Source organism: Chlamydotis macqueenii, chromosome 2 (genome assembly GCF_036417535.1).
Source record: "Chlamydotis macqueenii isolate bChlMac1 chromosome 2, bChlMac1.mat, whole genome shotgun sequence".
Taxonomy (NCBI): Eukaryota; Metazoa; Chordata; class Aves; order Otidiformes; family Otididae; genus Chlamydotis; species Chlamydotis macqueenii.
The window spans coordinates 17,978,397-18,002,106 of NC_141557.1; the positions used below are offsets into that span (position 1 = coordinate 17,978,397).

A 23,710-nucleotide genomic window follows, 5' to 3' on the forward strand; every position below is an offset into this window, starting at 1 on the left:
TAACGGAAAGTCATCTCCTATGTCTCTCAAATAAGAAAGTAGCTGCTGTCCCAGAGGCAGACATGAATAATTGCTTGGTAACCGCCAGTGCAGGGCTTTGCTTTTCACCAGGAACCTATTCCCTACGCGGAGACTAATGAGCCAAAAAGGAAAAGGGAGCCTTGCAGAGCTGCTCAAGCCACTCTCGTTCCCAGCGATTTGCAAGGTATTTCCTTATGCCACCTAGTCTCAGACCAGCCATGGCCCAAGTCCAACACCCTCCTTAGCATGTTTGGCCACCTTCTACGTACCCTTCCTCTGACAGGATTTAAAACAACACTGCATTTTTTCTGTCTCTCGAGCAAGCATGAGCTCTTGCAACCGGGCAAGGTGCTTCGGTTAATCAGTGAGCGGTGGGACAATATCGCTGGAGATGCACTGGGCCATAATCTCCCGTGAAACATAAGGGAGAAGTGGATGGGACAAACAGACACATGGCTCCACTCTCTCCTCAGAGGGCCCCCACGGCTGTCCTCACCCAGGGCTGTCATGCCAGGTTGACTTTGCCTTTGAAACTGTAGGAAAACCAAGAGTTTAGATCAAATATATCTCTGCTGGGTTCTAATGCAATGCTCTCTGCAAGACATGAAGACCCAGCTTATAGGGCTACATAAATACAAGTATGCTCAGAATACATAGTAGGAGGAAATTTCAGGAGGAAATTATCTGTGACAATATAATTAAATAGCCTATTATAAACAATATATACATATGGAGAAACAGAGCAAAGGCTGCCTGACTTGGCTATTTTCTAGCAGCTGAATGTTTGACCTTGGAACTGTAGCATTTCTTTACCCAAATTTTCACTTGTCATATTAATAGGGAACTTCAGTAGCTTCAGTCACAGACTTGACAAGTATCTCCAGTGACCATGTCCTTGTTGTCTTTCAGCTTCATTACACACGGCAAGCATGAGGGAGATGGAAAAAGTGAATGAGATTTTTAATTGCTTTGGAAAGAATGATGTTCTGTTCATGCCCAAATTTATATGGAGTCACTTGTTGGGGTATCTGGTTTTTAGCCTGTGCAAAACAATAATGAAAGCGTTAACAATTACTTTAAAGTTAATAAATATGTAATTAATTTCCAGTCTGCATTTTGCAATAACTCAATCTTGTTCCCATTGAAGTCCATAGTAATTTTGTGATTTACTTTAGATTAATCAGGCTGCCGAGCTATCGTGTAAGGTAAAATCCAGCACCTAAATAAACCCTTTATTCTGAAATTCCATCATTTTCTCCAAACATGCATTGTACTGTTACTCCCATTATACAGATGTAGATGCTGATGTTGCACAAAGACACCCAGATAGTCAGCTGATGGTCAAGAAAAGAATAATTCATAACCTGCTTAAATAAACAAGCTTCAGTGAAGCTACAGATTGTATTTCCAATGGATAACTTATCATTTTTTATTACTTACAAGAGAAATTCAGCTTCTTCTTACAATCCATTTTTAAATGCAGTTTGAAAACCGTATTCCAAATATATATTCCAAAATAAAATATTACCTTATCTATTAACTGTTAGGATATGTCTTCCCTAAACACCCAAATTAGCCCAAGAGCTCTCAGCAGTGCAGGTAAAACCACTCACTGCGGAGAAGGACAGTGGCGCTGGGCACCTGTGGTACGGCAGGAATGGGAAAGGGTGAAGGGTGCCGGGATGGGATGGCAAGCACTGGCAGCCCTGGGAAGCAGGACCCAGCCCTGTGCTCACCCCAGGTGTGATTGATACCCACCTGCTCCTCAGGGCAGGGCAGGGAGGTTCCCCAATTCATGCATCAGCGATGCTCTGAGGAGGCCACATAAGTTCTGCTGCTGCAACTGTCTCTATGGGTGGCACGTGGCCTCTCCTGGTCCTCAAAGTCAGGTTCAGCATCTGCAGATTTGCAAAACCCTTTGATGAATTGGGAGTTAATCTTCCCAGTTTCTTCTAAAAGTGCCTGGCAAACACAGAAAGTGCATTCACAGCTGCATCTTCCAACACAACCTCCAGGCTACTCCTTCTTGGGTCTTCTTCCCACCCATACCAGCAGTTTAGTTTCAGGCATATTCCCAGCTGTCTAACACACTCTTGTTCCCCTTGGACAGGCTGTATAAAGCAATGGGCATTTGCTTTGCATCATTGTTCTGGGTCCTGGTTCCCAGCTGAACATTGTTTGGACTTCTTGTGGCATAAAGGCACCTGGGCTCCTTCCAAGGGCAAGAGGCAGATTTCTGAGTTACTCTGTCCTAGGGACTGTTGATTTTCTCTCACTGCAATGAGTTATTTCCCCTTTGTCTGATAACTCAAAGTGTTTCTGTTGGAAATTATGTACTAAAAGACTCAGCAAACTGAAAATTAGCAGTGATTTTCTTTTTTTTTTTTTAATAGTAAAAGCAACCAGCATTTCCAAAAATACTCCTCTCATTTATGTATCAATCGCAAGGCAGAAACTGCTTTTGCATATCATTGCTTGTAGAAAACTGCCTTAACTTTACAGATACCAGAAGAAAGTGCTTATTTTTGTTATCATGAAAGAAAAACCCATATGTCCTTCAGCCTGCCTCTATTTCAAAGCCCATCTGAAGCAGAGCAGCAGGTGTAGCCATTTCTCCTAGTCAGCTGAAAATGCTGATGATGAATTGCATATATGCCCCTAGATCCCTGCCCCTCCTCCAAAAGCCAATCTCTTGGACTGGGCTGAATGCAGAGGGCTGCACAGGACCACCTGCACTCCCTTGTGCTACTTAATGTGTTCTCCAAGGGCAGATGTGTCTGGAAATCTAGTGAATCCAAGTTCAGAGAAGGCAACTAAGGACAGCAGGGTATACTGGAGTGGGCTGCAGAGGAGGATCATTTATTTTCCAGTTGCTAGACTGCTCAAGTCTCTCCAAAATGTGCCTTTTGCCTGTGTAACAAATGCCCCAAAGTAAATGCTGTTGTACGCTGTGCAACAACATTCCTGGCTTCAGCTTATGCCAAATACAGACTTCTTTGCTTAGAGGAGCTTGGGCAGCAGCAGCTGCCTCAGAGCAGGAGCTCACAGTGCAGCTAGGAAGCCGTTCCTCCTGAGCGCCTTCATCTTCCTGCCATATGAAGTCCCACTTCTCCAGGTTCGTGAGTGATGTAATCAAGTTGGCAGGTTAGTTAATGGGATACATTTTCCCATGTTTTGCCTAAACCTAGTTCTTACTTTGTAGCTCTGGAGACCTCTCACCAATATCACATCTCTCCATCACTTCGCAGTTAACGTTCATGGGTTTTTGCTGTATGGCTGCAGAGGTGAAATCATCCAAGATCAAAGCTTACAGGCCAAACTGAGGTCACATCTTTCTCTCTAATCAACAGCCTTCCAACATGACTGCCTAATTTCTTCCCAGGTAAAAAAGCTCCTTTTTATGGTTACCTTTTGTTTCCTGCTTTTTTGCCCAATTATCAACCTAACGAGCCAGCTTTCCACTTATTCCATTACTCTGCATCACAGACATTGTATTCTGATCTGAAATTTTGCCAAATGCTCTAAAAAGCTATTGCCTCCCCTTGTACACCATAACATGAATATCTTCAAACAATTCCACTACATTAATGGATTATTACCTTTCTTCCTAATACTACAGTCACTTTTCCGTCTTCTGCCCCTGCCTCTTGGTTGATTTTCCATCACTTGTTTATTTTTCTCTTTAGTTAAGAATATGCTGAAGGAATTTCTTAACCACCTCAAGTACCAATTCGCATCTCTAATTTCCCTGAATGTTTCTATTTTCCAACCTTTAAGGTTTTTCTTTAAACATCAGTTGGCAAGTAGCAAGCATCATTCATGCATTTGAAGTTATAGCTGAAATCCACACAATGTTATTATATACTTAATAAAAATGTATCGATTGTTCTGATTGAAATTAGTGAATCAAATGTAACTTTCACTATATGCCAAAATGGACACTCTAAGCAAAATCAAAGATAAATCCCATTTCATACCTAGTCCTCAGAACTGACATTTCAGGGGAGCTAAATTGCCAACCATTTTGGTTTTGCATCTTCATTAAAAAGAAAAAAAAACAAACACCCAAATAAAAACAAAACAAAACAAATTAAAAACCCCAAAAATGAAAATGGATGGAACCAATGCATACTTATGGTCCAGCTACAATTATTCAGGTAGTTCCTGTTAGTCCAATGCCCTTCTGCTTGCTTAATCACCTGGTGTGAGAAGTGAGATGAAGAGATTTGCAACAAGAAATACGGTGCTGGCAGGAATGAGGCTGTTAGGAAAGACATGCAGAGATGGGGAGACACGTCATCTCCAGTTAGGTTTGAGGAGCTGCAGAGCACGTGCCAGATGGCACACACATTTCTTCCACGCCTGAACCAAGTGAAAACCAACACAAGTTCCAAAAGGCTTTGCTGCATTTGAATGTCATCTATTTATACGCAGAGTACATCCAAACATTAAGCTTATAGAGACTACTAAACACTCCCAAAATCAGATTATTTCTTTAATTAGAGGGATCCAAAGGCAGTTGAAAGTCTACTTCTGCCATATATGAAACATGGTGTGCTTCTGGAGACAGCTGCGGGCTTTGGCTGTGGCCAAAGCAGGCAGGAAGGGGGGACTTCTGCAAGGGTCCAGCAACCCAGTGATCCCTGCAAACGGAAAACAGTTATTTTCAACTGGGCGCTTGCATAAGCAATAGTGCAGAGCCATTTTTTGCCCTTAGTCCCTACCCCAACCTTGGATACCCACATCTGGACCAGGAATGTTGTTCTTGCTCCTCAATCTGGGTGTCCACAAAGGCTGGCTGGTCACTGCAGCGCTCCAGGGCGACCATATCGTGCCAGCACAGACAGCGGGGTCAGGAGCAGTGGAAGCACGGTACCACAAGCCAAGTGAGCCTTGGGAGTTATGTGATTTAAGTGATTTCACTGAGTGAAATGAGAGCAAAGAGGTAAAGGGCATCAAGAGGCACTTTTGACCAGAGGCTGATTGGACAAGAATTGCTCAGACAGGTCAGGAGGGAGCAGACGAGGAAATGAGGAATATAGCCAAAAAAAAAAAAGTGGAAAAGGGAGAGGGGGAAAGAAGAGAAAAGCACATGAGGTGTGTTCTGTTGCTTTTTATTAGTGTTGCAGACTTTGTATTTCATAAGAACAGTATGTCCATCATGTCAAAATACCCCAGTAAACCAGTACATGTCCTCACAGTTCCAGAGATGCCATCTTCTAAGTCTCTGCTTTCTCCCTCAGGTTTTATAGATTCCATGTCAGTATTTTGTCCCCAATCCCTGAGACACTCTTACCAGCTCAGCACTTTCAGTTCTGCCTGGTTTGACTCTTCTTATCTTGCATGGTTTCATTTTACATGCTCTCAGAGCTCAGCGACGGCTTTCTCAGCAACAGTGAACCAAGGTCAGGCGGCGACGCTGCACAAAACCAGCCAAGGGTCACGGCCAGCTGGAGTCCTGGGCTGCGGACCACGCTGTGTTCCTGAGCCTGACTGCATGGCTCGGGAAGATCGTGTGGTCCCTCTGCAACATCTCACACGCATTGCGTAGGAGGGACAACTGCATGGGCCAGATTCCACCTGGACCTGCTGATGCAGCAGATTGGTACCCATAGGGATGCACATCTCTTTCTACACATGACTGGAGATGCATCAGTCAAGATGACTTTCACAATGATCCTATGAGCATGATATTCTGTGCATACAATAAAGTGAAATACATATACAATCTATATGCATATACTTTATATATACATGTGCATATATGAAATGCAAATTCTCTCACGTTTTCTGTGTCTCAAAATGTGCAGTAAACTGAGCAAGATACCCTGGGAACCTTCACAATCAGGAATACGTCATACAGCTTTAGTCAAACAGATTGCTGAAGTATAAATGCTTATCCCATGTTAACCACAACCAAAACCACAAGGTTTTAAAAAAAATTCAACGCTTTCTTCTTCCTTTACCTCAGAATTATTGCCAGATAAAACCTAGAACCTGCCCCCGCCCTGCCCTGGCCCACCCCAAAAAAAGCTGTTTCCCTGGTATCTAGCCTCACTGAAGCAGGACTTTAAACAAATCTCTCAAGAAAACCACAGCTCCATGTTTATAGTAAGAATTTAAGGCTAGAGGTGGCCTGTTTTAGTCATGGCCATACTTAAAGGAATTATTTAAGGGGTCAGAATTTCAGTCTCAGGCATTATTAATTCACAGATACTCGGCAGAATTGTGTCCAGCTTCTGACTATTCACTGGATCTCATTTTTGCTGGTGTTTTCTGCCTTTTTTTTTTTTACTTTCTACATATTGAAATCTGATTTTAAAAATAGCCCTTCATTTTTGTCCCATTCATTTATAAATCTAGGGAGGAGGAAGGAAAAAAAAAAACAAACCCAACATCCCCTAATCAATTTGAACAAAAAGAAATGTTCCAAAAATCATCACTTTAAAGCTTTTTGAGAAAGATATTAGCTTATCACATATCAGCACACTCATGTGTATACACCTCTTCACCTCTTAGGTCAAGTTATAATAACAAAACTACATCTCCTGGTTTTCCTCTCCACTGAAAATTGTTGCATACATACACTTTTCCTTCCGTTCAGAACTCATAGCAATTCATAAAATCCTGCTGCCTGATAGCCGTCAGAAGTAGCGTTAATGACAACATATTCACAGAACTTAAGTATGAACATTTCAAAGGGTACCTGATTGCAGAAGGGAAATAATTGATTTGCAGTCCAAGCATCAGCCTGAAAGGAACTTAATTATATTACTACAAAATGCTTATTACAAGATCATTATTATTTTAATTTTACAATTCTGGTATTTTGAGTTGTAATATAGAGTTAAATTTACTCTACAAAGACTGATTTTAAATTCTCCTGTGAAAAGAATTAGAAAAAGAAAAAACAAAAAATGACTTTATGATAATGGGTGATGCTGAAGCCCTTGAGTGCATTACACAGACATCTGCTTTGCAAACCAAAAAAAATTACCAAGGTGGTCTCGATGACAGTCCGGATGCTACTGTTACGTGCCTTATTTCTTCTGTTTACCCCATATCATCACTAACAACATCTATTGCAGCTGTCAAAAAAGGAAAGGCAAAGGAAACATGGTGCATACAGAAGGGTATTTAGGAACATGGGACTGCGCAATTGTTTCTGGGGAATTGGAGATAATCGCATAATAAAATTGCTTTCATAAGTTGATCAAAAAACCATCTTAAATTAAAGTGACAGGAAAATCATCGGGGGAAAGTTAAGGGACATTGGAGGTTAAAGAGACCAATTTTTGTCTCTTTGGTCCTTATCCACACAGCCACAGTACCTATAAGGCACAATAACTCATTAGCTTCTCAGCTGCACAATTATTTTTAAGCTGCTCCGTTTATACATAATTTGATTTATGAAGCAGATCATGCAACAAAAACTCATTACTAAAGGAGATGCTGCTTCTGCTGCCCCTGAACTGACTGAACAGCCACCACTGTGGGAGGTGGGAGATCCACTCCTCACCCCGTAGGCTCAGCACAATAAGCTAAGTGCTCACAGAAGGCAAGTTTTATTTTGGATGGATTTAAAAAAAAAAAAAAAAAAAGAAATGCAGTTTGTATTTTTTCATTTCCCCCTGTCAGCTGTCAGCTGTGCCTTGCGGAAATGAGTAACAATCTGTGATGTTGGGCACTACAGAGATCTTAGTAGTTTGACAAGTAGTTTCCCATCTAGCTTTCATACTGCCTCTATACAAAGTCAGAAAGTTCACTTTGCACTCAAGATCTTCCGGCTCAGCTTTGTCACTCTGCATTTTGAAAAGGAGTTGACTGTGTATTAGATTTAATTCATCTTAGTAAAGTGATTCCAGTGTCAGGCAAAAGGAACACAGTGGATAATTGTGTTTGGTTTATATTCAGATGCCTTTGAGAAGGAAGGGACCTGTACTTACAACCATTTATTTTCACAATAATATAATGAATACTAAAGTAAGAGCTTTATCATCAGTGACTTAAGAGCACAAGGAACAGAGATGTTGCCAATTCAGGTACTGCATTCATCCTGGAATCTGGACTTAAAAGCTAATTTTAACAGTTTGAAAATGTAACATTTTTTTGCTTTTCATAAAGGAAGTGAGAGCAGGTTTTCTGTTTTCAGCAATCACCAGTGTACCTTCAGCATCCAATATAATCCAGAGAACCCAACATACTGTTTTGATCACAGATAAAGTACAGCCATACAATTTGGAAGTATATTCAATATTTAAGTATCTGATATTTTTCTAAAATGCATATTTCTAGATTTCTGAGACTGAGGAAATGAAAGGAAGAGAGTGAAAGAGACTAATTATGTTACTAGCTTGGGGAATCAAATCTCCATGTTGCATAATGACCCTTTGTATGCCACTTATTTAAAAGCCTCATGGAAGTGTTTTATAAAACTAACTTCTTTTCAGTAGGCAAACCTGGTCATCTACTGAAGGTAAACAACTCATTTCCTTTGGAAGAGATTATTCCAGAAAAGTCTTTCATCAGAAAACATAATCCAGAGTGACAAATCATTTAGAACAATAAAATCACTTGCATGAACAAACACAGCTTCTTTTGGTAATTGTGCTTGCTTGCCCTAGGCACGTTCGTTACATATGGGAAGTGATAATACTTGTGGTTACAGTTCCCAGTATCATATTTTCCTTTCCCAGTTCACACCTACTCATAGCTATGCTTATCCAGAAGCAGTTACATAAGATGCAATTCCAAATATTTATAATCTACTTCTTGCAAACAATAATCAGCATCAAATTAGCCCCTGATGTGCTTTGTTCTAGCAAAGCAATTTGCAGATCCGTCATGAAGTATCAGCACTGTTATTTGTCAGCAGTCAGTATGGCCAATTTTTTCTGACAGTGTTACCTGCAAGGGCTTGGTTATGTGAACTTACAGCAGCTGTCATGTAACTGAGAGACCATCAGGCAAAAGGACAAATCCAGTGCTATTTATTCCTCCCATTTCTGGGAGGTGGAGTACATATTCACCTGGTTCGACATCATGAGATGTCCCAGAAGCAACATCAGCAATGGTTGAGACCACTGATTTCCACTGGTGGTGTCCATTGCATCTACTCATTATGCCATTTTGGGGGACCCTGAACACTGCCATTGCCTCGGCTAACCTGTTTCACTTGCTCAGGTGTGTATATTTCTGCTCACAGACTATCGTCCAGGATAAGACCTCTCCACACGCCAGCCATCAGCCCCTGAGATTAGAGAATATTTCTTTCCTCAGTACATTTGTTTTTCCTTTTTTTTAAATCTGCTCCATGGGACAGACTTCTTGCTTTTCTCAGTGGAATCTCGTCCCCATCTACTCACCTAGATCTGTGCCTAATTACTACAAAGAAAATCCAGCGTGCAAGTTAACTTGAAAAGTAACAGCAACAAATCATTTACTTCCTCATCAACATTTCATAATTACTATGTATAACTTTCTTTGTACTGCCATTTCCACATCCTTGAAATAGTAATTTTCACTTCACCGCATTTCTTTAAAATTTACAGCGAGTGGGAGATGTTCAGGCTCTCAGATTTTACTGGTAGCTGACACAAGATACTAATAGCTCAACTTTGCCTCTGCAGTCCTTGTGCCAGATTCAACCAGCAGGTAGGTTCTACCAACCTGATCATTCTGAAAGTGTTTTTTCGACTGACAATTGTTTTCAGTGCACAAAAAAAAATCATATTCTGTTTTGCATAGTCACCTATGCAAGATCATAGAGGTATAACAGCATGTTAGGAAAAAAGAACATCTGCTTAATGTCAAAGTAATACCCACTCACACGGCAAAGACTGTCATTAGTGTCAGTGGTGGGTGCAGCCACTACTCTGTCCTCTCAGCTGCGTTAAATGATAAGGAACCAAAACCAGAGGGCTGAGGCATCGGCAGGTGGTGGCACATGGAGCAGAAGGATTAGTACACATGCATTAGAAAAGATGCCATACAAGTTTCACTACCACAAAATTATAAAAAAAAAAAAAAAAAGAAAAAAAGAAAGAAAATAAGCCTATCATAATCCTTTCTGTTGGCTTGAAATAGACTTGAAAAAAATTCCACAACTTACATTGGATTCCAGTTTAAGCACAAACTTAAGGTAATATCTTTGTTTCCAAACCAAAATGCACTTGCTAAAATGGAAATATAAATGATTACCTAACTCAGGTCTGATCTTACAGAGTCAGCAAAAATAAGCAAAGTAAGATCAGGACCTAAACCCGGAGAAAAATAAAAGCAAGTATAATATGTATGTCTCTGCTATATAAAACCTAGTGCACTCGTATTGGTTTAGTAGGTTGCATTATGCTTGTATTTAAGGAAAAAGAATAAACAAGGTATGCGAATTGAGCATGAAAAGATTACAAGAAACTGAAAAAGACAAAGCCTGAAAGAAAGCAGGGCAGCCTGTGAGCTCTGCTATCAACCTGGATGACAGACGTTTGAAAATATGTTACTTGGTCATTTTAACATTAAGGTAGGAAAAATTCTCATCTGTACAGCAAAACATATTATTTATCCTGTTTTTTTTTCCTGAGAATACTGTTATCTGCTCTTCTTTATCCCAAAACTCACTACAAGCTCCATATGCTACATCGTATTTAAAACCCCAAATACTTGGGTTTTGCATGTAAGACCATGGTATTATTTGTGCTCTTGATTTAAATATTAAAAAATTGAGGGGGGCTTACATTTTAGATTCTTATATTAAAGCAAAATTGATTCACGATTTACAGTTGAAAAGTCTCTAGTAGCATATAATGCCATGAATAAATGTGGTGTTCCTCTGACGTAGAACCATCACGTATTTCTGGGTACTCCACGTACCAATGAGCATTAACCTAATTATCATTAAGGTTTCTTACTTAAATTTCTGTTAATTACATTTTATAAAAAAATAAAATATAAAAAGCTTATATAACATTACAAATGCTTACGACAGCCTTTCATTTCAAGCCCTTCAAAAACTGCAAGAAATTACCATGTCTAGCAAACTTCTGTTAGGAATGCCATCTTGTGGTTACAAGCTGTATATAACAACGACAGGAGGTATTATAACTAAATTTTTACTTGCAAAATACCGTTTTTGCAGAAATGAGCTATTCATGTATGATCTTTCAGAACTGTATAGTATTTGTTTATTAACCATTCTGGATGAAAACGACTGTGAATATGGCTTTCCCGTCCTCATCTGTATACAATACTAATTAATTATGCAGGGAGCATGAGTTTCATTAGGAGATGGGATGCATGTATTAGCATTTTAAACAGAACCAGATTGCCACATGTACTTAGTAGAAAAGTCCACTAAATGCTTAGTCTATTTAGATATAAATTAGAGAATTGGTCTGAAATGTCTAGAAAATACACACATTTTCCTCAAAATATGTTTCTAAAGCAGAACCTTATGAGCAAGCACACTTTAGCTTCTCTAAATTTTCGGAAGCATCTTTGGTTGGTATATAAAAGGTCAAGTTTAACTGTAGAAAGGAAACATTGGACTTTTCAATTTATCTTACATAGATCTTATCATGAGTTGAAAATGAATAGCCACGGGATTGCAACTTCCTCACGAAAGCAGAGAGAAATGACAGGTAAACAAGAATGGAAAGAAGAGGTCCAAACCTAATAAACTTTGAAAGATCTCTAACTTTTAAAAGCTTAGAAAAATAAATAATAATTAGCTACATTCAATACAGCTGACATCTGCATAGGCACTTTCCTACTATGTATGTTCACCTTATTTTCATAATGAAAGTATAAATTGCCCAAACCATCACAACACATATTGTATAATGAAATTTAAAACTAATGAGCCATATCCTAATAGCCCTGAGTCAAGTCAGGGTGCGCATTAGTAGTCCATTTGCAATTCTCTAGAGACAGAAAAAAACAGGGCTAAACATATCCAGTAGCCTATTTAGCACACAACTTGTTCTGTGTCCTGGTATCACTACAGCAGAACTGAAATGAGTTCACAGTCTCTGGCACTCAAACCTCTCTGAAATACTGCAGGTTACTCCTGGGGCAGCCAAAATAAACTGCTGTGATTATTTAGTTGGACCTCTTGCATAACACGGGTCTGACTTGCCTGAATTGTATCATACCACGTCTTTTCAGGAAATCATGTAGCACATCCAGACTAGAGAAACCTTTACCATTCTGTTACATGTCTTGATCCCTTCTTGCAATGTGTCCAACTTCTACTTAAAATTGCTGGATCACTCTTTCTCTGCTAGATGGAACAGACCTTTTATTCTCAAATTTTTGCTCCAAAGATGGTTCTTCTAGGCTACCTCTCCTTTCACTAAACTAAGTATATTCTGCTTATTGCTGTCATGACTCTTTTCTGTCAAAATTTCCAGTATTACTGGAAATTATAAATATTGGAGTTGGACATAGCATTCTTCTAAAAGGTTACGCCAAAGTCAAACACACACAGCAATATTACTTCTCTGACAGTATTTCCATTTCTAAACCTGACGATCTTACTGGCCCTTTGGCCACAAGGCATGCTGAAAATTCATGTTCGGATGAGCATGCCCATCACTTCCAGACACTGTTCAGTCAGTATTTCCTACAGCAAATTGCTCCACTTGGTACGTATGTCCCCAAACTTCTGCTCCTAGAGAGAAATTAACTGCTTGTTCACATTAATTAATTCACTGAAATTAACTACTCATTTCTTATTGCTGTTTTAACCATTCAAGTAATTTTTAAGTCCACCATCCTGAAATCACATTCCAAGTGAATCAAAATTGCTCCGCAACTGTTAACAGACAACCAGTTCATCCCTCCACTGAACTAAGTGTGAAGAAGAAAGATTAAACGGTCATAGATTTCCTTTTCCATATTAATTTATCAGAATACAGGCTTTCCATGCAGCACCAGATAAGGCTGTGGTGCAGCGTAAAAAGAGTGTTTAGATAAGACTGTTTAGATATTTGCTATTTTTGATATGGTTTTATTTTTTTAATACATACTTTCCTTCCAGAATGATGCAAATTATCTCATTAACATCTTGTCAATCTCAGCAAAGTGAATTACTAGATCATTTACTATATATTGAACTTTAAAGTAAACACAGGATGGAACATGTTTTTCAATATTTAAGAATATCATATTCCAAAATCACTTATTTTACTGGATTTTCTTTACATCACATTATTAACGATTTAGGAACATATTTGCCATGAAAATGCTACGGAGTATATCCTGTCGTATTTACTTAGAAAAAATATAGTGGACACAAATTACTAATGCATATTTCAGGCATGCCAAACATGATACACTTAATAACAATGTGTTCTTGATGTCCTTGAAGAGCAAAGTTGACCTTTTGAAAAACAAGAATCTTCCCATCAGAGTTCCATCTGCTAAAATATTCCATCACCTCAAAAACATAAATAGCAATTCTTTCTAAATCATAAGACACTAAGAAAACAATTACCTTCTGAAGTCATCCCTATCTGCTCTATGCACCCTTTACCTCAAATCAGTCTCTGTCACCCTGAGAAGCAGAACTGTGACTAAAGGCAAGTAAGGAGCAGCTGCTAAGTCTGTAAGCAAAACAAAGTATTTTCCACATAAACATTCTTAAAATAAAAAGGGTAAATACAGACATCACATTTGTCCTTACATTTTGTTACACTTGCCCTTAAAGCTTTTCATGTAGTTCAGTGTGCAGCAAAGATTTATCTATACAAAACAATGGCTTAACTAAAGCTGTGCTATTAGTCCAGGTTAACAAAGCTAGTGGAAATATGTATATACGCATGCTCACACTCCCTGTAAACCTGGCTCATATTGATTTAGCCTGCACATCCTATCTTCAGACAAATAGGAGCAAACTCTGTATCACCAGGCCTAAATGGTTTAAAGAATCCTGCTAAGCATCAGAAGGTAGACTCACTTTTGTGCGTCATTAGTGCACCATTTTTGCCTTAAGAAGTTAACAGAAAATATTGCATTGCAACATTCATGTGTGCAATGTCTGCAAAAGACAAAAACCAGCACAACCACTCTTAATCATTAATGCCCTTTGAATCTTTCGTAATACTGATAGCAGGAAAAAAAAGTGCAGCAACAGTAGCACACTGTTTGTTGAACCACAGGATTTTGCTGACTGACATTTAGGAAAGCTGGGCTGGGGAGGCAGAAGGATTGCTTCCCTCACTATCCTATCCCCCCCATAGCCAGCTACAGCAACGACTACATTGGAAGTTTCTTCTCTTCCACCCCTCCAGGCCCAGCGCAACAAGGCAAGCCAGAAGACTGTACACCACAGCTACCACCACACCGCACCAGCACTAGGTCACAAACACTGTGTAAGTCCACGATCACGGCACTACTGCAGCATTTTATAGGGCCCATTACTAGAATCCACAGATGTGGTGCACAAAATCAGTTCACTGAAGTTACAACAAAGTCCAAAAATTAACTCACTGTTTTTAAAAATTAGTAAATACTGTCCTGTAAAAGCCTTTAGAAATTCTGAGAAATGTACTAATACCATACGTGTTCTTTAACCACTGCCTTTATACACCTTAAATTCGTGCTGAAAGCCCGTAAGTACTATTGCTCATTTTTTCACTTATTCAATTCATATCAACTGTTATAATGGCTCATGTGATATGAACGTAGTAACTAGGAATTTTACTAATACTTTCTCCTTCAAATCAAACTTGAGTTACTGCCATGAACTTTGAAATATTCCTTTGAGTCATGCCAAAATAAATCCTCTGTTAGTTTAGTTCTCTTTTACCAGCTAACTCAAGGTAGGATGTTGGCTTCTAGCCTAACCTTGTTTAGAATCTCAGCTTTTCTCTTTTAGGTACTTTCTATGAAAACAAGCTCTTCTTTGTAGACACTTCTGTAACATTTTGTAACAGTGTGTTACAAATTGCCCTATGATGTCAAAAAGCATTAAACCCCATGAAACCAGGTAGTGCAGGATTTTGAGAGTCCTTATGCTGAAACTAATTCCCATTCCAGTAATCCAATCGAGACAGTTGGGTTTATTTGGGTTTTTGGAGCTTTTTTTTTAGGATTTAGAATTCTAGTTTTGTACTGAGCACATCCAGTGAAAGCATTGCATTTTTTTTTCCACTGGGAATTACCATGAGAATCAGACTGAAATATACAGAAATACACGGTGGATGTGCAGTTAACCATCTACACAAGCAACGCTTCTTTTTTGGCAACACACTTATGCAACTTTTTCTTACAGCACTTGGATTATTTTTTTTAATTACATATTTATAGTCTTTTTCATGTTGTGTCTGGAAAATGACAAAAATTCCTCTGCCCTATGAGAAGAGACAGAATGAATTAGGCTTCTCTCCCTGGAGGAGGCTCAGGGGGCACCTCATCAGAGTTTTCCATTACTTAAATGGCAACTAGAAAGAGGACAGAGGCTCTCTCTTCACAAGGAGCAATGGGTACAAGTTGCACCAGGAGAAGCTTCATCTTCATCTTTCTATAAGAAATAAATTTTTACAGTGGGAACACTCAATCACTGGAGCAACCTCCCCAGGGACGTGGTAGAGTCCCCATGGTTGGAGATTTTTAAGATGTGACTAGGCAGGGTACTAGATAATCTCATCTAGGCTCCTTTTCCCACAAAACGTTGGTCCAGATGATGTTCTGAGGTCTCTTCCAACCTGGGCTGTTCTACAATTCTGTGAAAATAAAAATAAATAAATATTTTCCAAAGTTACTGCAAGAATAGTGAATGAGGACTGAGCAGAGGAAAGAACTAGAAAGGTCCTAAAAAGGCATCCAAGAATGGCAGAACCTAGAAAGCTGTTGTGTCGCACCTTTGTTATCAACTACATTTAATTTTACTGTATAACATATTCACTGTGGCAAACGCATATCATGCTTTGGTCTTTTACCTTACACTGGAAGAAATTTTTTTTTTTAATAGTTTGCTAGATGGTGTCTTCTTTACCTCTAAAGCATCAGAAAGTACAAGCAGACACACAGATGAAGCTGGGGGAGATGGCAACAGTTCAAAGCTCCAAATTAGTCCTGACATCTAGCAGATGTTGCCTCTCAAAGAGGCAAAAAAACATTATCAATTATCATCTCTCTTGCCAATACTTTGCCTATTCAAATCTTCATGGGAACCACAACCTCCCATAGCTATACATCCTCACAACTGATGACTCTTAGCTCTTACCTGTTGTAACTGCACGCCATCCAAAACTTGCCAATACATAGACTCATAGAATAGTTTGGGTTGGAAGGGACCTTTAAAGGTCATCTAGTCCAACTCCCTGCAAGGAGCAGGGACATCTCCAACTCCATTAGGTTGCTCAGAGCCCCGTCCAATCTGGCCTTGAGTGTTTCCAGAATGGGGCATCTACCACTTCTCTGGGTAGTTTGTTCCAATGTATCACCACCCCCATTATAAAAAGCGTTTTCCTTATGTCCCATCTGAATCTACCTCCCTCTGTCGTAAAACCATTACCCTTTGTCATCCCTTGTCCTATTGCAACAGGCCCTGCTAAAGAGTTTCTCCCTTTTCTTATTTCTTTTAGTGTCAAATGTAGTTATATTTTACACCCTTGCCAAATATAATCTACACTTAGCAGAATAAATTTGTCCACAACCACACGATCTCTTAGCGCAACCTGTTCTATGTTTTTCTGATTTAAAAAAACAACAACAAAAACAGTAAAGCACCTGCCATTAGCAAAAACAGGTTGCTAACATAGATCTATTTTATGTTATACAATTAATATCTCTGATGCTATCACACTTTCCAGACACTGGAATTCATCCTTTACTTTCCTTGATGAGATGCTAAGCACTTTGGGAAGCTTCTTTCTTACACTGACTCATGTAAAGTATGAATAGAATAGAATGTAAATGAAATTAATTTAAGAAAAATATGAAAACAGAAGTAATTAGAATAAGAAAGCTATAATGATGTCTAAGACAAAACTTACATTCTAAAAACTTAGAATGCAAGAAATAAATGTAAATAAATGGTGAAGTCTGGTTCTTATTTAAGGAGACTGCTGCTACTACTAGCAAATTCTTCTACATCATTAAAAAAATATTCTAAAGTTGAAAGTTCAAATAGAAAAGATCCAGGAAAGAGACTACAACACATCGGAGGAAGAGTCACATCTCAAAAATTATTAAAAATATCAAATTGAGGATTCTATTTTACACAGGAAAATATCTGGGAGGAAAAACACACTTGAAAAACAAAATAATCAGACATTTTTACATAAATGTTGGCTTTACAATACATAACAAACATTATACATGAAGATAACATACCACCAAATTGAACGGTTCAAGGATTAACAGTACAAGTACACTTGAATCTTTGTAGTGAAATCAACCCTCATTAGTAACTTATGAACATCATTACAGTATCATCTTATGTTTCAGTGACCTAAGTGAAGCAAGTTAAAGTTTAACTAATCACCCACTGACCAAACAATCACATCATTCTTGCAACAAAACAAGAGCTAATAGTTTCAGAAAGGTCAGACTTCATTATCTTCCTCCTTCCATTGAGAATGCTTCAGGCTTGTGAAGGAGACAGCACCGCCAAGGAAAGCCAGCACTACTGCCGCCTCTGCTATGTATGTCCTGCCAAAAATGTATTCCAATCTTTTACAATCTCAATTCACAACCTTTCACCACTACTAGAAATCTCACACACATTAATTACAAATACTGTTGAAAACTCGACAACTGAGTATAAAGCTGCGGACATTATGCTGTGCACTGGACACAGGCTTTGTGTCAGTCACAACCATGACTTTATTAAAACATGCAGCTTCTTAAGAAGGTATCGCAATTGACACGGTGGACATGTGACTGGTGTCTCAGAAAACTTTCATAAAATGGTTCTGAATTAAGGTTTCTATATGAGACATCAGCACACTCATATCAGCAGCACAGACCTGGTGATCCTCATTCCCCTTCTTTTTCAGGGTCTCTAATAGGCCCCAGTGGACTGGAGGCAGAGGGCTGTAAGAACTCAGCAAGTGAAGCTGACTTAATGGATTCTGTTTTATTTCCGCAATCCTCAAGGCCCTCAAGATAGCAGGTGCAAACTTAGAATAATGAGCCGTAGATGAAATAATAATTGGGCAAGTTCTATCTTGTAATCGATCTGCAACTACTTTAGCAACAGCTGTGTGTGTATCCAAAATATATCCTGTAGTGCTGTACACAGAGTGAATGGCAGCTAGACAGTCCTCCTCAGAGCACCATCCAGCCACCAAGTCCCGCTGAAGCTTTTCAAGTAGATCTTTCCGTAGCTGGAAGTGGCCCTGATTTTCCAGCTGGTTATATAATTGTGCCACCAGTTGTCCATCCTCATTAGCAATCAGGTGCAAATATCGCTCAAGATTGGAGGACTTCAAAATATCTACTGCTGGTGAAAAAGTGGGAATTAATTTTCTTCCCCTCAAATCATAAACACCTGTTCTTATAAAGTCAGTCAAAACATTGTTTTCATTGGAAGCACAAATACACCATCTGATAGGAATTCCCATCATTTTAGCATACAAAGCAGATAATATGTTGCCAAAGTTTCCTGTAGGAATGCAAACGTCTACAGGGCTTCCAAAAGGAATAATATCTTGATGAACAAGATCAAGGTATGCAGAGGCATGATAAATTATCTGAGGAAGCAGCCGTGCCCAGTTTATGGAGTTTGCTGCAGCTAAAGCTGTTCCATATTCGACTGTAAGAAAGCCAGTATAATCAGAATTAGTAAAGATTTGCTTTATAGCGGTCTGGCAGAAATCAAAATCAGATTTGACACCTACTGACCAGGCATTTTCTTTCTGACAGCCAATCATCTGTGATTTTTGAATTGGGCTTACTCCATCCTCAGGAAAAAAATTCATCACAGCAATTCTCTGTTTGTCAGTGTCATGGAGACGACTAAAGCCATCTAGGACAGCACTCCCTGTGTCACCAGAAGTAGCCACCAGAACCAAGTAATTGCAGCTTCTGGGAATGCAATAGGCAAATATATGTGGCACCATCTGTAATGCAAAATCTTTAAATGATGCTGTTGGTCCATGAAATAATTCAAGGAGAAACTGATTGCCTGCTAGATGCCTAACTGGGGCAATTTTAGAACAAGTAAAGTTTTCTCCATAAGCAGTTCCAATAATTTCTGCCAGCTTAGAAACAGGAATATCAGCAGGATGTATGCATCTTTCTAGTATCACCTGGGCTCTTTCAGTGTAAGCTGCTTCTATTAGGCTTTGCCATTCTCCAGCAGTGAATTTTGGAAGTCCTCTCTCAGGAACAAAGAGTCCTCCATCAGGGGCTAGGCCCTCAGTAACAACATCACTGAAATATTTATGAGAGTCTTTTTCCATACTCCTTCCAGCCCTACTAGACCTAGTTGAAATGAAAGTTTCCAGTTCTGAGTTTTGGTATCTCTTCACAGCATCAAGTACCTTTTCTGCTACAACCTCTGCTGCAATATCCCCTCCACAAAGAACACGGATGTCATACCACCTTTTGTAGAACTGCTTCCTAAACTGAAGTATGTCCTTGAGAGAAATACCAGGAGACTGGCCCACGATGCGATCCACTTTCATTGATTTCAGCCTGCTCATAATGACTGTTGTGGGCACATCCAGATATACAACAATTCCATTTTTCTTCATATGCTGCATGCCAGCAGCATGCATTGGATTGGACCCAGTAAGGGAAATGACACTTCCAGATGCTGAAAACTGCAACAGGGCTTTTCCTTCCTCCTCTAAAAATTGCTCATTACCAACATCCTGCAGTTTTTCTGACACACTCATATTCCAGGTTGTTTCAAGGACATCGTCATCTATGTCTATGACAGGGCAATCTAGTTTCTGACCTACTATTCTCCCAACTGTTGTTTTCCCAGCACCCGGAGGTCCCATCAGGATAATATTTTTGTTTCCAACAAGAGAATGGTTTGAGAACCATGACTTCCATATCTGTGCAAATGCAACAGGTCTTGTAAGCATGGGTTTTAAACACCTGCTAGAAAGACTGGTTTGGGTTATTAGTCTTAAAGGCCAATACTGAACCATGTGAAACATCTTCTGCTGGGTTGTTTTGGTTGGGTTTTTTTCCAAGCCAACTTGACAATCCACTTAACTGCTTCAAAAAGAAAAAAAAATAGTTATTAGTCCTTCAGCAAACATCTAGGAAAAAACCTAAAGGATATGACATTCAGAACAACAAGAATTCAAACACAAATCCAGTTACGACTGCATAGCTCCAGGTCGCTTCCAGTGAGAAATCCAACTTCAAACAGTCCACGCTCTCAGGGTAAACAAAGATATCCAAAGCTAACTCTACCATATTATTAGCAAATAATATCGTTTATAAGAATTCAAAATCAATTTTCTTTTCCTCTAGTAGAGTTACTTTTAAGTACACATTTACAAATAATGAAGATTAACTAAATTACCTTCATGTAATCAAAATGTTAACAAAATATGCATGTGTTTGCTACCTCCCAAGATGCATTTGATTTCTTATATTTTCTTTCTAACAAAAGCAAATGCAAGATTGACTTAAATACAAAGAAGACTCACAGACTTGTGCAACAGCAAGGCTGGAAGAGTTGCATCCAGTTCTCTTCCGAAGGGGTGGAAAACCAAGCAAGTGATTTGTGAAGAACTCCTATAAGGGAATTGTACTGAGTGCAGTTTGCATAAAGTGAGAGAGAGAAAGAACACGTCATGAGGACACTCTACTCTGAGAAAAAAAAAAAAAAGTCACTAGGACAGTTGTATCTCCAAAGATTAAGTAAGAATCTCTCAACACAGTATTTTGTTTGCTTAGAGAAATCAACACCAGTATCAGCATGAATTGCAGCATATGATTTGTGTATAATATTTAGGGCAAAGGGGGAAGGACTCTCAAAATCTCTATAAAAGGGAGTAAGGGGCATAAATCAGCACAAATTGGCAAAGAAAATCCCTACACAGTCATTTTTCATTTCAGGTAGGCAAACAAGTATAATTCTGTTACTGCTATTTATTCATTGTTCATGATTAAAAGTGCTTAAAGAAAAGCAATACTGAACTTCCTTTTAGGAAACTAATTTAATTTTAGATGTAAAAATGCAAGTCAGTGCTTACTCATTAATTCTAAATATATATATATATTTGCAATATATATAAAATCAGCATTTTTTAGAAATTATTACTTTTAGTTGCTATAGTATGCAGTACAAAGAGATGGCTGACTAAGCTGCAAGTTGTACTTTTTTTTTTCCTCCTAGCACTGTAACACGTAACCAAAATGGCAATCAGCAACTTTGAATAACTACATTTTAAATACTCAATCAAGCTGCTAGCACCTAGCATTTGCTTTGCAACAGGTTTGTTTGTTTGTTTGTTTGTTTTAGTTTATACAACAGCTTCTTTTACCAGTGGAAAAAAAAATCACTGATTAATCAAGACAAATTAATTAAAACAATTAAAGGAATCCACTAAACACTAAGTTTCCAAATCCTTTAATTGTTTATTGCCTTTTATCTAGATGCTCTCCAGTCCAACGGCCTTTTATCACTGTAGAGAGCAGGAGGAGACCTGGAACTGCAGTAGAAGATAGGTGAGCACCAAATGGGAACTGCACCATCTTCCAAAGACCTACTCACGATTAACTCACATCTACAGTTATCACACCAGTCCTTTAAGACCCTGCTGTTCCTCATCAGTGTGCAGAATATCAAATGACTCCAGAGACACAGGTTACAAACTTAAAAACCAACACAGAAGCTCAAGTTTTGTAAGAGCAAACCACAAAAAAAAGACGAATCTCCATTTCTAGATGCTCCTTGCTCTAGATTCTGCTCCGTGTTTCCTGGTCTGTCTTTTACACTCTGCTTTCCTTACCACACTATTAGCATATATTACAAAGTCAAAACACTTCTAAGAATTTAAATCTTTGCATTTGCTCACTTCTGGGTGGAGAGATGAGCTTTGAAACAGTAAGTCCCTGTGTTTGCCCCCAGTGCTGAGATTACAAGGGACAGACCACAGTAAAGATGGACATACCATACTGTACAAGTTTTTCCCAGTCCTTGTCAAGTAGAAGGGAATGGTGATGTGTAGATGCCATATAAGGTTTTAATACTTATTAAAAAGAAAAAACAATCTGTGAAGAGTACTTGTAATACTCAGTATCATTATAAAGCTGTACCATACTAGTAGTGCACTCTAGTGAATACAAACATATGGAGCTACAGAGCCAGAAAGAGGCACTTGCATTAAGCAGCCAGATGTAAATAAGTTACGTTCACTATTTTTAAAAAATTAGATGCAATATTTTAGCAATTTTATTTCCTGAATGTAAGAATCACTTCAAGCGTTATATATGAACTAAGGGAGTCCAAACCACACCAAGTATAGTGGCTGCCTACCATGTTTAGTTGCACTACAGCTTCACTTTGAGGTGCACGCACTCAGTACACACTACACAGCTGCTGGGCATAACATCTGGATTGCTTTATGAACCTAGGCCATTGGGACTTAAATACCCCCAAAATTACAGGTGTAGACAAGAAAGAGAAATCTGGGTCTAGTTCCTATTTATAAGCTTACCACATTTACATGAAGTTATAAGCAGTCTATGGTATCATTTGAAATCAACTTGGTTAATCTGGTGCAAAAAAAAAAAGAAAAAATGCAGGGAATCTCTTTATTCAGCTGCTCAATTGGTTTTATCTCTTCCAGTGTAACTCAATCACAATTCAGCAATCCATTGCCAATGACAGGGCTTACAGCGAAAACTGAACTTTGTTACTGGTATAGACATAAAGTTTGCAACATCATAACATACGGTTAAAATCCAGTAACCAAACAAGTCAGTGGCAGTTTGCAGCCGTTAGAGACCTCAACGTCAGTGAAGACTGATAATTATATTTCAAAACTGTTAACACAGGACAACGTCCATTTGACTTTTCTCGGAAGTTTCATGCAAAAAAAAAAAAAAAAAAAAAAATCCCAAAGTAAAGTACTCAGTGTCAACCTTCTTGCGACCACCCCACAGACCAAGGCCCTGCAAAGGTTCCCGCCTCACCGTTTCGACGCCCGGAAGGTGTCAAGGCGCGGGTGGGAGGAGGAGGCCGGCCAGGCCGCACAGCACCGCACCGGGGCACTATGACACCGCAGAGCCGGGTCAGTCGCCCCCACCCACCCGATCAGCGCAGCTCCGGGCTCCCACCTCCCCTCGGGAGCGGCGGCGCCCCTGCCCGCCCCTGCCCTGTCCCGGCGGCTGGGCTGGGCTGGGCTGGGCTGGGCTGGGCTGGGCGGGGCTGGGCCGGCCGCAGGTCCCGTCGCCCTCAGGCGCCTCGGGGGGGGCAGCGCACGCGCACGTACCGGCGGGGGCGCGGACAGCTGCCACGGGTAGGGCACGCGCCCCCAACTTCACCTACACACCCCTGCCGCCGCGCACGCGCAGCCACCTGCGCGACCCCGCCCCCTCGCGACACCGCCCGAGAGCCGCCACGCAGGCGCAGTCAAGCAGTCCGGCGCGCCCTGACTCGGCCCTGCCGGCTTCAGCTCCGCGAAGTGCGCCTGCGCAATTCCGAGCGTTGCTTGAAGCGATTGCGTCTGCGCTGCCGCTCTTGGCCTTAGCGCCTGCCGACAGCTGCCTT

The 23,710-nt window shown here is 39.7% G+C and overlaps 1 protein-coding gene across 11 annotated transcripts in view; it reads right to left on the reverse strand.

The window, feature by feature from the left end:
• Positions 1–962: 962 nt before the first annotated feature.
• Positions 963–23,710, reverse strand: part of THNSL1 (threonine synthase like 1) — a 119,365-nt gene continuing 96,617 nt past the window's right edge. The window contains exons 1-5 of one of the 11 annotated variants that reach the window (XR_015257828.1): positions 23,134–23,220; positions 22,656–22,713; positions 20,640–20,727; positions 1,780–1,919; positions 963–1,061 (exon numbers count right to left, since the gene is read on the reverse strand). Coding sequence is in view for 6 of the 11 variants with exons in the window: in XM_086742150.1 (XP_086598276.1) it covers positions 17,916–20,138 (2,223 nt within the window). In the remaining 5 variants the exon portion in view is untranslated. Of the gene's footprint in view, positions 1,062–1,779; positions 1,920–4,513; positions 4,665–6,055; positions 6,773–17,184; positions 20,200–20,639; positions 20,744–22,655; positions 22,714–23,133; positions 23,221–23,432; positions 23,474–23,710 lie in introns of those variants that run through there. The other 10 variants (XR_015257831.1, XR_015257830.1, XR_015257829.1 and 7 more) reach the window with 10 other exon arrangements.